The sequence below is a fragment of the Bombus bifarius genome, unplaced genomic scaffold (assembly GCF_011952205.1).
Source record: "Bombus bifarius isolate JDL3187 unplaced genomic scaffold, Bbif_JDL3187 scf7180000008266, whole genome shotgun sequence".
NCBI lineage: Eukaryota > Metazoa > Arthropoda > Insecta > Hymenoptera > Apidae > Bombus > Bombus bifarius.
Window position 1 is genome coordinate 216,954 of NW_022884551.1, and position 16,171 is coordinate 233,124.

General features: G+C 33.9%; 2 protein-coding genes across 5 annotated transcripts in view; one reads left to right on the top strand and one right to left on the bottom strand.

Annotated features, from left to right (window-relative positions):
* The window catches only part of LOC117212037 (5-hydroxytryptamine receptor-like), a 181,546-nt gene that overhangs the window by 53,176 nt on the left and 112,199 nt on the right, over positions 1-16,171 (bottom strand). The window lies entirely within an intron of this gene.
* The window catches only part of LOC117212043, a 107,839-nt gene that overhangs the window by 292 nt on the left and 91,376 nt on the right, over positions 1-16,171 (top strand). The window contains exon 2 of the mRNA XM_033456499.1: positions 73-2,145. Within this exon, the coding sequence (XP_033312390.1) occupies positions 73-2,145 (2,073 nt within the window). The remainder of the gene's footprint in view (positions 1-72; positions 2,146-16,171) is intronic.

Genomic DNA, 16,171 nt, shown 5'->3' on the forward strand with positions numbered 1-16,171 from the left:
TATTATGGCGCAGCGCGAGTGGAGAAACAGAAACGTATGAGCTTAACACTGTAACGTTCGGTTTATCCGCAGCCCCGTATCTAGCTATTCGGTGCCTCAAGCAACTGGCAGAGGACGAAGGACATCGATTTCCACGTGCAGCACAGGTACTGCAGCGGGATTTCTACGTCGACGACGCTCTCACCGGAGCTGAAACGAAGGACGAAGCCCTCACGCTCAGAACAGAACTCACCAAGTTACTTCAGCTGGCCGGCTTAAACATACGAAAATGGGCGTCAAACGATAATGACTTGTTACACGGACTTTCCTTAGAAGAAACAAATCACCAACATTTTTTGGGCGACTCGCAAACCTTGAAGACGCTGGGGGTGTTTTGGAATTCACTCGACGATTCTATTCTTTACTCGGTCGAAGTCAAACCCACGCCCTCGCGAGTCACGAAACGAATCATCAGCTCGGAGATTGCAAAAATTTACGATCCGCTCGGTCTGCTCGCACCGGTGATTGTTCGGGCCAAGATGCTACTTCAACGAATATGGTCGTCGAAAATCGATTGGGATGAATCACTTCCGATCGAGTTACATACAGAGTGGGAAAGGTACTATGCCCAATTACCCTTATTAAACAACGTCAGGTTCCCACGCAAAGCAATAATCGAGTCCGCTATGGAAATTGAACTGCATGGTTTCTGCGATGCCAGCGAAAAGGCTTACGGAGCCTGTGTTTATCTCCGAACCCTTACCATCAACGGCCGTGCTTGGACCCAACTTTTAACCGCAAAATCGAAAGTCGCCCCACTCAAGTGCCAGACCATTCCTCGGCTCGAGCTGAGCGGAGCACTCCTTCTTACGTCCCTGATGTCAACAGTACAACAAGCCCTATCACAAAAAATTACTCGAACTATCTATTGGACCGATTCCACTATCGTCCTCCATTGGCTCAATACATCACCTCACACCCTTAAAACATTCGTCGCTAACAGAGTCTCCGAAATTCAAACAAAAACCAGCATCCGCGATTGGCGCCACGTTCCTACCGACGACAATCCCGCGGACTTAATATCACGCGGCCAAACACCCGAAGAGTTCCTGCGCCCAACCATCTGGCAGCACGGTCCTGCATGGCTCTACCAGTCGGAAGGCTATTGGCCGACATGGGCTCTAACACCGCAAATTGAAGTACCGGAGCAGAAAGGGGCGATTTGTCTGTCCGCAAACCCCGCCGATTACAGTTTGTTGGAAAGGTATTCATCCTGGCCCAAGTTGATACGAATCATAGCTCGTTGCCTCCGTTGGAGACAGGAAAGGAACCGAGCGGCACCCCTAACCGTTACCGAGTTACGCATAACGCACAATAAACTGATAAAATTGTTGCAAAACATCCATTTCTCCGAGGAAATTCGTACACTCCAAAAAGATCGGAACGCGGCGATAAAGGGTAAGCTCACGCGACTCAATCCGTTCATAGACAAGGAAGGAATATTGCGAGTCGGGGGTCGACTCAGTCATTCGTCGATGACCTTCGCCCAGAAACATCCCATAGTATTACCCAAGTCATCCGTTACAACACGCATCATAGAACACGAGCACAAGATCCACATGCATTCCGGAACGCAGGCTACGTTATATGCAGTAAGACAAAGATACTGGCCCGTCGACGGTCGAAGTCAAGTATGGCGGGCGATCAAAGGCTGCGTCCGCTGCTGCCGCGCTCAACCACCGCCGGTAGAATACGTGATGGGTAATCTGCCGGAGGCGCGAGTAACGGAATCTCGCCCATTCACAAACGTCGGCGTCGATTACTGCGGGCCGTTCCACATCAAGGAAAAACGAGATCGTAACCGTCGTCAGATAAAGGTATACGTAGCCATTTTCGTATGCCTAGCAATTAAAGCGGTACACATCGAGCTCGTTGACGATCTCACTAGCGAAGCCTTCATCGCCGCTCTTCGCAGATTTATCGCTCGACGAGGGTATTGCTCCACCATCCATTCTGATAACGGCACCAACTTCAGAGGAGCAAGCAACGAATTACGAGAGCTTCACGATCTATTACAATCGGACGATCACAAGGAAAAAGTAACCGCATTTTTAGCCGACAAACAAATCGAATGGCGCTTCATTCCCCCTCATTCACCGCATTTCGGTGGGCTATGGGAAGCAGCGGTGAAGTCATTCAAACGCCACCTCAGGCGTGTAGCCGGCAACGAGTTACTCACCTCTGAACAATTGAACACTCTCATCATAGAAATAGAAGCAGTCCTCAATTCCCGCCCGCTAACTCCTATCTCCACCGATCCAAATGATCTCCTAGTCCTCACTCCCGGACATTTTCTCATTGGCGATTCACTAATGTGCTTACGTGATCGAGATTTCAGAGACATTCCATCGAACCGACTCTCCAGATGGCAGCATATCCAACAGCTTAAACAGCATTTTTGGAACCGCTGGCATAAGGAGTATTTGAACGAGTTAACCAACCGAAATAAGTGGAGCAAGGGTGGACACGGCATCCAAAAGGGCACAATCGTCATCCTCAGAGAGGACAACGTACCCTCCATGCATTGGCCTCTGGGCCGAGTTATCAAGGTTCATCCAGGCGCCGATGGTGTCATCCGGACAGCTACAGTTCAGACGGCAAAGAGCGTTTTGGATCGGGCCGTCAAAAGGCTTGTCCCACTGCCAATTCAACCCGATCTCGAGAAACCCGAACAACTAGCCACCGAGACGAACTAAGATAGGAACCTCAACCACATCTCGCTAATTTGATCGGTACCCTCTCAACGGGGGGAGAATGTTACGCCATGCGGCTTGCCATAGATCATATTCTTAACCGTCGGTCGCGGCACTACAATGTCGCGGGCGGATCGTCGCGGCTGCCCGACAAACAAACATTGTAGTGGCAAGCGCATAGTTTATTAAGCAGGGCGACCTCCAGAAACTTCGATTCGTGGCCGTTATTTTATCCGGCGTAAAAGAATGTGGCGTGATCCGAACGTAGTGGGGGTCGCCTTCCAGAAAAAACGGAAAAAATCGAAAGGCGGGCAGAACGTTTCGAGAAGCCAAACTGTCAATACATATCTTATATCGCGCATTACGTAGTTACATTTCTTTTGTTGTTCCATTTATATCCTTCTAATTAATAAGTTGTTGAAATAAACGTTAATTTATTAGTGTTAACACAGTGCTATATTCATTAAACCACCTCTGTTGTCCTAAACGAAACAGGGGAACGACTATTTCGCGGCGTCGATTAACATAATCGTAGCGAGAATTTACAACTCTCGTTGACGTGCTATCTCGCGATCACGTCTTTCCGCGAACGGTCGTAACAAACTGAGAAACTTTCGAAATAAGAGAAATTTTATGCATATTTATCGTACCCAGCATTATGTTACGTTTAGTGTTTTACAGTGGATAATAAGTTAACCGTGAAAGTATGGATAATTTAAAACGTTTTCTTTTGATATAAACCTATATCGTCTTATTTCGATGCTTTTAACTTTTAATTTCGTTCTATAATTTATATTTTCCTAGATGCAATTTTCCATTTGAAATTGTCTCCCAGTCAATCTACAGGGTGGTTGGTAACTGGTGGTGCAAGCGGAAAGGGGGTGATTTTAGGCGAAAAAAGAAGTCGAAAATATAGAATAACAATTTTTCGTTTGAGGCTTTGTTTTCGAGGAAATTGACTTTGAATTTTCGCTTGGTACGTGTGCACTTTATCGCGTCTCGTTATAACGGATCTCACTGTAGATTTAAAAAAAAATTAAAAAGAAAATTTTTGTTCTATATTGTCGACTTCTTTTTTCGCGTAGAATCACCCCCTTTCCGCTTGTACCACCAGTTACCAACCACCCTGTATATTAATAAATTTTGGTTTTGTACATTGTAGTTGTGAAAGGACACTTCAAGGATTTACTCGGTATTCTTCGAGTTATTCTTTATTTTTCCAGCAAATCTTTATAATTCTACGAAATTCGGCAAAAACTGAAATATGCTAAGCCATTTGTTAAAAATTATTAAAAGTATTCTCGTGTTTTTGATTTACTTAGTTTCATGAAGTGCCTATTCATTACTTTATCGAATTGCTGATACAAGTTTATCCATGTTCACGAAAATTTTGTTTTCGTGCATTATCTCACTGCTTAGCCCTTAACAGCTTGATTATCAATATTAATATTTCCTTTCGTACAAAATATACACCTTAATCTGATAATTGCAGGTGTCGCAAGTCATACGTAACTAATTAAACGTAAAGGGGTTACTATCTGCTTTATAATTAAATAATTACCATCACGAAGTGCATAAATAATACATTTTATTTTATTCCAGTTTCGTAGAGGCGTAAAAGTAAAAAATGCTTCTGGAAGTTAACATGGCAATCAGTGTCTTTCACTCCACGCCATGTTTATAGAGCACATTCATTTATATCGGACAAGAGATCGCCAAAGGGAGATGTCTGCACAGCAATTCATGAAGATGTCAGGTAAGGTAGATGGTGTAGACTGTAGAGCGTAGACTGACGTATTCTAACAAGTCCCTCAAGTTACGGTTCGTTCCGTTGATTTTTTCTCTGCTTTAATTAAAATAATCTCCACTCATATATATTTTATTAAAAGAAATAAGAAGAAGAATAAGAAAATCATATTTGATGAATTGTTTAATGTGAAAATATTATAAATATTAAATTGTTTAATTTGATTCTTTATAAAAACGTAGTATTGACGAATGTAATATTAATAATTGTATATCTAACTTAATATACTTATTAACACCTATTTATAATTTATTAGAATGATTGATTTTATAAGATTGATAATATTAAGTCGTCCGGAAATTCGTTTTATAAGGAAATAATGGATGCACAACATTTTTCGTTTTATATTATTTTACCGAATTACGTACGATCTATTTTGTTTTATCAAAATAAAAATCACAATGTTCGACAGATTAGGTTTCATGTTTGTACAAAGACGCATCGTTGTAAAACACGTGTCTGTAAAAGAAAGACACTTTCCGGACAAGCTAATACAATGCTTACACATACAATACCAACTAAAAGCATTGGCACTCTTACAATTATTTTACCGAATTTCGTACGATCCATTTTGTTTTATCAAAATAAAAATCACAACGTTCTACAGATTGGGTTTCATGTTTGTACAAAGACGCATCGTTGTAAAACACGTGTCTGTAAAAGAAAGACACTTTCCGGACAAGCTAATACAATGCTTATACATACAATGCCAACCAAAAGTATTGACACGCTTACGATTTTGCAGTATAAATTTATTATAACGTCTGATTTAATATTTGTTTATAATTTAATAATAGTTTTTTTATAATAGCTTTTAGACAATTAGATATTGGATATACTAATTTTTTTCTGGTCTTTGGACCTATTTTCTACCATTCTTCAAGGAATACTTTCTTCAAATCTTGCTCAGAAGCAATACGATGTGCTTTAAACTGTCTTCCTAATTCAAATCAAAAACGCTCAGCAAGATTTGGGTCAGGGGATTGTGGGGGAGTTGTTAATTAGCATATGCTATGTATTAAAAACGATCCACTGTCTAACAATATGGACTGGGTGTTTGGGATCACTACCCTGTTGAAAATAATGATCTTGTCCTAAATTTCATTTTTCCCCACGTTTGCTTTAAAATATTTAAATAATTATATTTGGCCATGATATTTGCGATGAGAACAAACTCTCCTGCACCAGAAGAGCTCATACACTGGCATATCATTATCCTACCATCTCCGTCCTTGACGGTTTCTTCATCTAATTCAGTATTCGATTTTCACCAAACTAAAACCCGTCCATCACATTGAAAAATATTAAATTTCCTTTTTCATATCCAGCAGTTTTCAGCGTTCTCCGAAATGTTATGTTGTTTACTATTCCAGCTATTTGCAAGGATGTAGTTTTAGATTCTCTTTTAAATATATTGACTATCTTCATTTTTTCTCGGTCTTTAAGCTTCTAAGGACGTCCACAACGTGTGACATTTGTTAGGTCTATTTTACAAAGAAATCGTTTAATCACACGTTTTACGGTAAAACGACTTCTGCTAATAATTTTCTCTATCTCCGAATAAATTTTTCCTTGCTCATATAAGTTTAATACAATCTTTCTTTCAACGATTGTTCTTTCTTTTATTTTATTTCCCATTATTCACGTTTTTGTTCCTTTTCTACGAAATATTCTCAGTAACTTTAAAAAATGACGATCAGTTTGAATGGAAGAAGATCCTACAACATATCAGGTTTGACAACGTTGACAAATATTAAGTATAATACACGTAATAACAAATTTTCCAAGTGTGTCGATACTTTTGTTTCACTGAAAACGGCCCTTCATGTGTATTTTATTTTTTTTCTTTATTACAACCATTTTGAAAATTTATGATTTATGATATACTTAAACTTTAGAATCGACAGTTATATTTTACAAAAGAATTCAACTGAGAACACTTTCTTTACTGAATTATGAAGAGTTTTGTACGATGATTGGAGCTAGATTGCCAACACTTTTGTTTGGAAATGTAGGTATGTATGTGTAGGAATATTTCCAATGAAAAGAAAACGTTTCATTTAAATTAATATAGAATATTGTAAATTATTCTGTAATACAAATTCATATAAATTCAGCTGTCACTATTCTTTGAATTTTCAACTCAATCTGTTTTTCTCGTATTACAACTGCATGAATACGCCAACTTATAATCACTCGATTATTATGATAATACAAACTGAATTTAATTACTTTTAGGAAATCAACAATCAAATATACAAATAAATTAATCATGACCAACGTTGTTATGCAAGTAGCCTTACACAATTATTTCCTATTTATTATATTATCTCTTAATTTCTTCATATTAATTAATTACTAATTTATTAATTAAATCTTCAGGATATCACATAAAATGTCATTTACCATGTTTTACACCAACTTTAACGATTGGAAAGTATACTATTAAATTAAAAATAGCACTTCTTGTATGTTAAACGAATAATCACTTGTAATTAAGTTTGTAAAATTTTGCAAAGGTTGGAACGTTTTCGTTGATATTCGTATTTTCCGATATTATTTATTTATATTAATTACATTATTAATTATTATAATTATAATAGAATTTCCTATGTAAAGGAGATGATAAAAATCTATGCGCAGGGAATACTACAAGAGTCTTGAAAATAGACGGTCATGTTCTATATTTTCTAGTAGATGAAAGTCACAAGAGTAAAACCTTTTGTAGACAGAGGGTCGGGAAATATTCCAGAAGATGGAATATTTTCTTTCTCTTTTTTTTCTTTTTCCAAACAGGATGAACAGAAATAATTTAGTCGTCATACGAATACAAGACGGATTTTCGAGACAGACTTTTTAAACAAAGGATGTAATAATACAACGATGCCGACTATAACGTCTACATATCCAAGTTTGAAAAGATCTTTTAAAGATAGCTGATAAATTGGCCAAATTTTGTGGAGCCAAAAAAGCTACCTATGTTTTCATTCAAACCAGAAACACTTTAATATCTTCAATACTGTAATATTTCGAAAGATATTTTTAAAATTTTGCGAGGGGCGAAAAATACATGTTTAGCCCCAAAATCAACTATAAAGACAAATTTAGTAATACGAAATTGATAGAAAATGTAGCGAATCTCAAAATCAGTTTCCTGTAAAAGAATAGAAAATATGATTTATCTTTCGATTGATCTTTCGATGTACTCTTCATTTATGATAGGATCCTTATGTTCCAATAGGTCTCAGTGATGCTAGAAAAATAATAAAAATCAGTCTTTTGCCAAAAAGGTTTCGTTGGGATACAATACGCTACTAGTTTCATAGGAATTAAAGCATCAACTAGGTTGGAAGAAATTGATTTAATTGATATGCAGCTTTATAATAGGGGTAGACAATACATGGTCAGGATAAACATTTTGCTTCGAGATTACTATGTGCAATCTAGTATCCCTGCTGGATAATGTACACATGCGAAGTACAATATATTATAGCTGATGTTGGTAAATCGCATTAGGTTATCGATTAAGGGATTCTCCTAACATAAACTCCTAAACTTTCAAGGGATCGTCTAAAGCGAAATTGAACCAGCATTAAGCTAGTAACTTGCATATTTTACTTCAGCTTCGATGGTTGTGTTTTTTAAAAGAAAGTTACATCGTAACTGAATTTGCATCATAATCACAATTAGAGTTTAAAAAATTTAGGCAAAACAATATTGGACGGAATTATGAACATTTGCATTTTGATTTCAATAGACTTGACTTTATTGAATATTCTGCAAATAAAGAAATAGAAGATAAATAAGCTTAAATAATTTGGGCATACGTTATTTAATAAATTTAATATTTCACAATTATATTCGTTGTTTAAAAGATCGATAATCAAATTAATCACAATTAGAGTTTAAAAAATTTAGGGAAAACAATATTGGACGGAATTATGAACATTTGCATTTTGATTTCAATAGACTTGACTTTATTGAATATTCTGCAAATAAAGAAATAGAAGATAAATAAGCTTAAATAATTTGGGCATACGTTATTTAATAAATTTAATATTTCACAATTATATTCGTTGTTTAAAAGATCGATAATCAAATTAATCACAATTAGAGTTTAAAAAATTTAGGGAAAACAATATTGGACGGAATTATGAACATTTGCATTTTGATTTCAATAGACTTGACTTTATTGAATATTCTGCAAATAAAGAAATAGAAGATAAATAAGCTTAAATAATTTGGGCATACGTTATTTAATAAATTTAATATTTCACAATTATATTCGTTAGTTAAAAGATCGATAATCAAATTAATCACAATTACAGTTTAAAAAATTTAGGGAAAACAACATTGGACGGAACTATGAACATTTGCATTTTGATTTCAGTAGACTTGACTTTATTGAATATTCTGTAAATAAAGAAATAGAAGATAAATAAGCTTAAATAATTGGGGCATACGTTATTTAATAAATTTAATACGTCACAATTATATTCGTTGTTTAAAAGATCGATAATCAAATTAATTTTGACTATTTCATCGGTGTATAGAATTAATAAAATTTACTTAATAAGTTGACTACATCGTAATTAAATTTGTCGTTTCAAGTATGGTATTCGTTGAAACAGATAAAATGATGTTTTATTAACATGTTCGTAATTTAGTTCTGAATGAAAATATAAACATTTTATTAATATAAAATGTCTGTAAAATATTTCAGGATAAATTAAAATTTGTTCAGAACGTTTGTATTTCTTTTCATAAAAATATAATATTTTCATTAAAATGAAATAAACAAATATAGAATATGTTTAATGTTCAAGTAATTACTTCAAGAAAAACTCTACACCTTTTCTTTTGTATATCCATGACCTGGAGACCACTGATACGAAGAGGATAGAATTCAGGGAAACAAAAAGAAAATTCGAAATAAGGATAGGTCCATATTATTGTGCCCTTGAATATAAATTTTGTTTTAGATTACAAGGTCTAGAAACAAAAGAGCTATAAGTAGATTTCTTTTGTTGTTTCTTGTAGCCTTCAGCTAGAGACACAAGGTCAACTTTTTGATAATGTTCTTTGCCATAAACATATGAACGTGCTCCCTATCATGCTTCTTCTTCCTATTGTATTGTAACACTGTAAGAATAAGGATCTGGATCAGCATACACTATACCTATATTTATACCTGTACTTACACCTTTGCTTATTTCGATATATTTTTCTATTACAAATTCATCCACTCGTTCCTCTATCAGTCAACCTCCACAACTAGTAAAGAAATTAGAATAGAGTTTGATTTAAAATGGAAACGCACTTTTCCTAACACTAATTCTTAAAATTAAGTTGATGTTTTGTACTTATTTTAATAAATATAATATGTGCGCCTAGATGGTTAATCTTTTTTCAAATGATCTCAAAGTATATGTATAGACTGCAAATATGATTTTTTTTAAAGAAGATTTGGAAATACATTAGATGATAAAGAAATCCCTTTATTTGAATATTGTAACGCAATGAGATTCTGTAAAAACTTTAAAATTAGGAAGATTAATGAGAAACGCGTAGCTAAAATTCCACAAGCCAAATAATTGGAATGTGAGTTAATTACACGCACAAGGAAGATTCTTCAGATATCTGAAAACGATTTAATCCTGCTTAACCTATGTTTTTAGGTATTTATATTAAAATTTGAGGGAAATTCTTTTTCGTTTCTAGCCAATAACTACTTAAATTATGAGGATAATCAGTTCGTGTTGTTCAGGAAGTACAATTATGATAAAAATAATTAATTTTACGCAGCAGATTGTACACTTATCGTATATTACGTGAGAAATCTAGCTCATTGTGAGAAGGGAGATATAAAAACTTGACACATAATGAATTTAATGCCACGCCTGTGAAAATTAAAGTAAATTATTAAGCAAAAGAAATAAAGATGAGGAGTATGATATGCTTAAAAAAATAATTTCTTTCTACCAAAAATTAAATTTTATGGACATAGATAATTGTTTAATGTTTCTTATTATTATTATACGATAGTATTGTTCATTGTTTCATTCTATTATACAGTCGAAAATATAGAATAAAAATTTAAAAATTTAAAAATTTTAAAAATTAAAAAAATAACGTCAATCGAGACAACGATCTACAGTGAGATCCGTTAAAACGAGACGTGATAAAGTGCACGCGTACCGAGCGAAAATTCAAAGTCAATTTTCTCGAAAACAAAGCCTGGAACGAAAAATTTTTATTCTATATTTTCGACTTCTTTTTTCGCGTAGAATCACCCCCTTTCCGCTTGTACCACCAGTTACCAACCACCCTGTATATGTTTTAATTTCTAAAATTGACATACAACTTTCAAATTTGATCTGTATTTATCCGTAGCTTAGTACAATCAATTTCTAGAAGAAAATATATTAAAACCCTAATAGAAAAATATCACGATGTATAAGATATTTATTGTCGTTTTATTATTTAGCATCGAAGGAAAACTATCGTTAGGCTTCTGAGTATCGTTATGCTTTCATCAAGGAAAAAGCAATTAAATGAAATCTCTCGATGAACATTACATTCGTTAATCAAATTTCGCTCTACAAACAAGTTTTTTTTTATTATGGTTCCATTTTCCCGTTTTTTAGTCTGTTTTGTTGGTTTTAACAACGTTAGCCAACGTAAAATTGGTCGCCTATTTTTATTGTGTTTTTATATAGCCTCGTGGCGCGAGTTACCGCCGAATATCCTTTTCGAAAAATTTGCATCGTTAATTTCCGTCACTGGGCTGGAACGCGCGAAAAATATACCAGGTGCATTTGACGGCTCTCTAGCTCGATCCTTCATGCTCACAACTGTGACGCGCATTTTACGCATCCCAATCTGTATCCATATCAAAACTAATTGAAATAAAAAGAAGAGGCTTCTTTGCTGGGACGATTGCATGTTATTTTCATGGTCATTTTTTCTGCGCAAAAGTAATTTATATTTCGAACGAAAGACGATTGTTAATAAGAAGCAACGTCAATGAGTGAAATACTCATAACTTTATACTCTTTAATCTCGAGTATTGTATGCTATATTTTTTTTTTTTAATTTGACGAATTAAACCGTTGATATAGTTGCAAGATATAAAATTTTCCGATCAATTAATAACTTCGCAAATAGAATATTTCTTTTCTCTTTTGAAAGAAAGTTTTATAAATGCTCTGTGAAAATTCATATAAATATGATTTATAGTTTTTGATGAATTAAACGATTGCCTCATATAGCTAAAAGGTGTGAAGATTTTCAATTGTCAAAGATTAAGTTTATAAAGGAAATATTACTTCCTCCTTTTGGAAGAGGAGGATTGTTCTTTAATTTGTTATGGAAATTTGCTTAAATTTTTTTAAAACCATTTTTAAAAGAATTTTTTGTATTTTACAATTCCAATAATAATATGGATTATATGATTAATTTTCCAAGGATGATATTGAGATATACACTCATTACCAATTTCTAAGGGTTAGATAAGTCGTTCTAATTTCATTTTATTTCTTTTAAAGAAATCTACCTTAATAATTATTTTCAGATATAATGCAATTTTATGTGCCATTTAAATAAATTTTGTTAAAAGAAACTTTACTTATATTCTATACATTCTAGTTTAAAATCTATATTTGATCAATCTAGGATTACGTACAATATCCTATTTTGTCCTTTTATGGATACACTATAACCATATTATTAACAATATTAGTTATATTTGTGTATCCAATTATTGTGATTTCGATTATTTTGATTATAGGGTCTATATACAGAAATTCACACTTAGAATTAATTATCTATTTCTTCGTAAAAAATAGATATTTGTTTCCAACAATATCTTTCAAATTAATACTTACGAATCTGCGCAATACACCGCAAAGTAATTGAGTTTTCTGTTAAAATTAATGTAGCTATGTATCCGCCCATTTTCACTCGAAGATGGAAGATCCAAACTTTCCTAATGGAATTCAGTTTCAAAATTCGTATCACATCCGTGACAGAGCCTTGCGTATTGATTATAATCTCAGATATGTCTGCACGTATACATATACTGCGAACAAATGTATGGTATGCAACAGGAAGATGCAAGGATTGCGTTCAAAGCTAATTTAGAGTTACGAACGCGAGGGCAATATTATTTATTAAAGTGTATACTATATGTCAACTGTATAAACTGTAGTGGCCACAGTGCAGAAAACACATTGTGGTGGCGTCTAGCCAATAAGTTAAGTTATAACTGTCAATGCTACTGTATTATTACATATACATAGGTATAATAGCAGTATGTTATATTAGTCAAACTTTAATACCCAGAATCAGTTTTACATAATTGCATTGCAAATTGTAATCTATTGTATTGTTTTCATCAAAGGAGATTCTGAAATTACGACGTTAACACTTATTGTGAAATTTATACAATAGTAGTTTAGCATATTTTAATCAGATAAAACAAGTTAACGTTTCAATACAGAAGAGTATTTTTATGTCATTAAATGATTATTTAATGAAATGTAGATCTTTTCAATTAGAATACACTTGTACCTTTTTTATAATCGAGATTTTGTTTATTCCTGAAAAAAATTATAACTGGTCACTTTTTTATAATCCTAACTAATTAATAATGCCTTTGAATATGAAAGTATTTGAACACTCGTTAAAACAGAATATTTTTTTTTTAATTGACCTTAAATCAAGGTTTTTTGCGAAGTTAGAAGAATTAGTTTACTAGATGACGTGTAAAAAATTGTGAAAAAATTGTAATTGATTGGAATCACGAAAACTATAGTAATGATCGCCTTCTACAATCTTTTTATCCAAGTCTGTAATGAAAATTTAAAGAATATGCTTAGTAGATTTATGTCAGTTACGTATAGCTATACATTGTGAAAATTTCATCGAAATCGGTTGATGCAGAGATATAAGCGATAGGCATCGAAAGATGTAAAAATGTTTAGATTTTAGGCCGAAAGTCGGGAAAACCCGTGGCTTTCATCATTTTTAACTGTTTGTAGCTCATAGCAACATTAACCGATTTCGATGAAATTTTCAGCATGTGCATAATTAATATAAATGTACAAAATGCATTTAAGAATTCTCATATACAGGGTGGTTGGTAACTGGCGGTACAAGCCGAAAGGGGATGATTCTACGCGAAAAAAGAAGTCGAAAATATAGAATAAAAATTTTTCGTTCGAGGCTTTGTTTTCGAGAAAACCGACTTTGAATTTTCGCTCGGTACGCGTGCACTTTATCGCGTCTCGTTATAACGGATCTCACTGTAGGTCGTTGTCTCGATGGAAAAATTAAAAAAAAATTTTTATTCTACACTTTCGACTTCTTTTTTCGCGTAGAATCACCCCCTTTCCGCTTGTACCACCAGTTACCAACCACCCTCTATATACATATACGAAAGGGTAAACTGAGAATTACTAGAATCGTGTTTAGTATACAGAGCGTTCACGCTATTAGCTCCTAGCGTTTTTCTCATAAACGACAAGTATGAGGAATAGAAGAAGAAGATGAATGGTTCAAAATGAAGTACATATTCATGGTAATTTCTTCCTGGCGAATTCAAAAATGCAGTTGCGTTATCTTTTTAAATGAAAACCTTTCTTTTTCTACGCACATCAATCTCTTCCGGCTTTGTATGAACAAAAATAATAGGCTGGCATAGTTGAACACTGATTAGTTTAAAAATATTTTTACTTTAATGTTGTAGAATATCATATATGTAGAATATGTAAGACAAAGAAAACATAAATATAGAAGTAAATACAAAACTGCGTTACGTTTTTCCTTGTTTCTCATATGATATTCTACAAAATTAGGATTAAGTTATCTTCTAAACTAATCAATTTTCCACCATGTTACGCTAATACTTTTTTTTTATGTAGAATGACGAGAGGGTTCGATTTATGCAAAATCATTTATCTTCTTCCTCTTTCATCTTTTCCTCATATTTCTCGTTTACAAGAAAAATGGTGAGAACTAATAGCATGATCATCCTTTGCGCATTCTTTTGGTGACGATTGCACAAATGCCATCACATTGCATAATTAAAAAGTAAAGAAATATTTATAAAATAGTTTTATAAAAAACACTTAAACAGTTTATTTAAATGCATTTAAATGTATTAAAATTGTTAAAGGAAATAAATTTTTCCTCCTATACGATAACGAAATACATTTAGAAAATAATGTTATTTGTTATATCAGATTATTAGGTCATTTCGGAAGTAACGTTGTCTCTTATTTTGAAGTTTGAATCTCTAAAATAAAATTAGCTACGGTCAACAATCAATTAACGATAATCAATTAAATCTCAACGATGAGAAAGGTAGAAATGATTGATGCTACTGCATCACAAAGGAATTTTGTTTTATCGTGAAAAATGATCGGTCATATATGTCGAAAGCATTGGAAAAAATATTTAAAATAGTATAATTGAAAACAATAGTGTTATTCGCTCTATTCTTAAACTTATTTCGATCATAATAGTATGTTATACAGATTAAAAACCTAACATAATATCGAATTTTAAAATGGTATCTAGGTATCGTGCCACCAAACCGTGTAAGAATGATAAAACATAGTCGACAATAGATTCGTTAACAAATACGATAAGATTCTTACATCTTCAAATTTTACGTATGTAAATTACTTGTGTAAAACATAACTGTTGAGACATCTATAATTTTTTGTGCTGGACTGGGTTAAATGCGTAATAGAGATACTTGTATGTGGGTGTCAGTGTGTGGAGGTATGTTTTTTTTTTTTTATTTAATTGTTTACATTCACAATCTGTCCAGTTTGGACATTTGGTCGAATTTTTTAGCTGTTAGATTATCATGTGGGTGGCTACCCCCAGCGGGGTACCATCTTCGTGTTTGTTAGATTGTGTCCTTTGTGTTTCCTTTCCAGTCTTCTATCCATGTTTGAGGTGTTGATCGTTTCCACAGCTAGCCGGTTTGAGTGTGTTCCTATTTTTTCTTTATATTTTCCTGCGTGTCTGCTAATTTCCTCTTTGACCGTTGCTATTCCCAGGTCCTTCCGAATATCCTCGTTTCTAACGTACAATGGGGCGTTTACTATTGTCCTAAGAATTTTAACTTGTACTGTCTCTATTTTGTTTATATGGCTCATTGCTGCTGTCCCCCATAGTGCTATTCCGTACGTCCAGATTGGTTTTATGATCGTTTTGTATATTTTTAATTTATTTTTTATGCTTAATTTGGATTTTCAACTTGTTAGCCAATGCATTTGTCTCCTTGTTGTCTGTATTTTGTCTATTATTGATTAGTATGCTGTTTCCATGTGAGTTTCTAAGTGGAGTCCTAGATATTTGACTTGCCTTGTTTGCGGTATGTGCGTGCCATTCAGTAGAATGTTTGGTGGTGTCTGTTTTCGCAGTGTGAATGTAATATGGTTGCATTTATCGGGGGTTGCTTTTATTTGTTTATCTTGCAGCCACTTTTCTATTTTTGTGACACGTTCTTGTAGTAATTTGACTGCTGTTTCTGGGTTAATGTGCCTGACTAGTACAGCTGTGTCGTCCGCGAGTGTCAGTATTTTGCTGTTGGTAGTTGTTGTTATGTTGGCCGTGT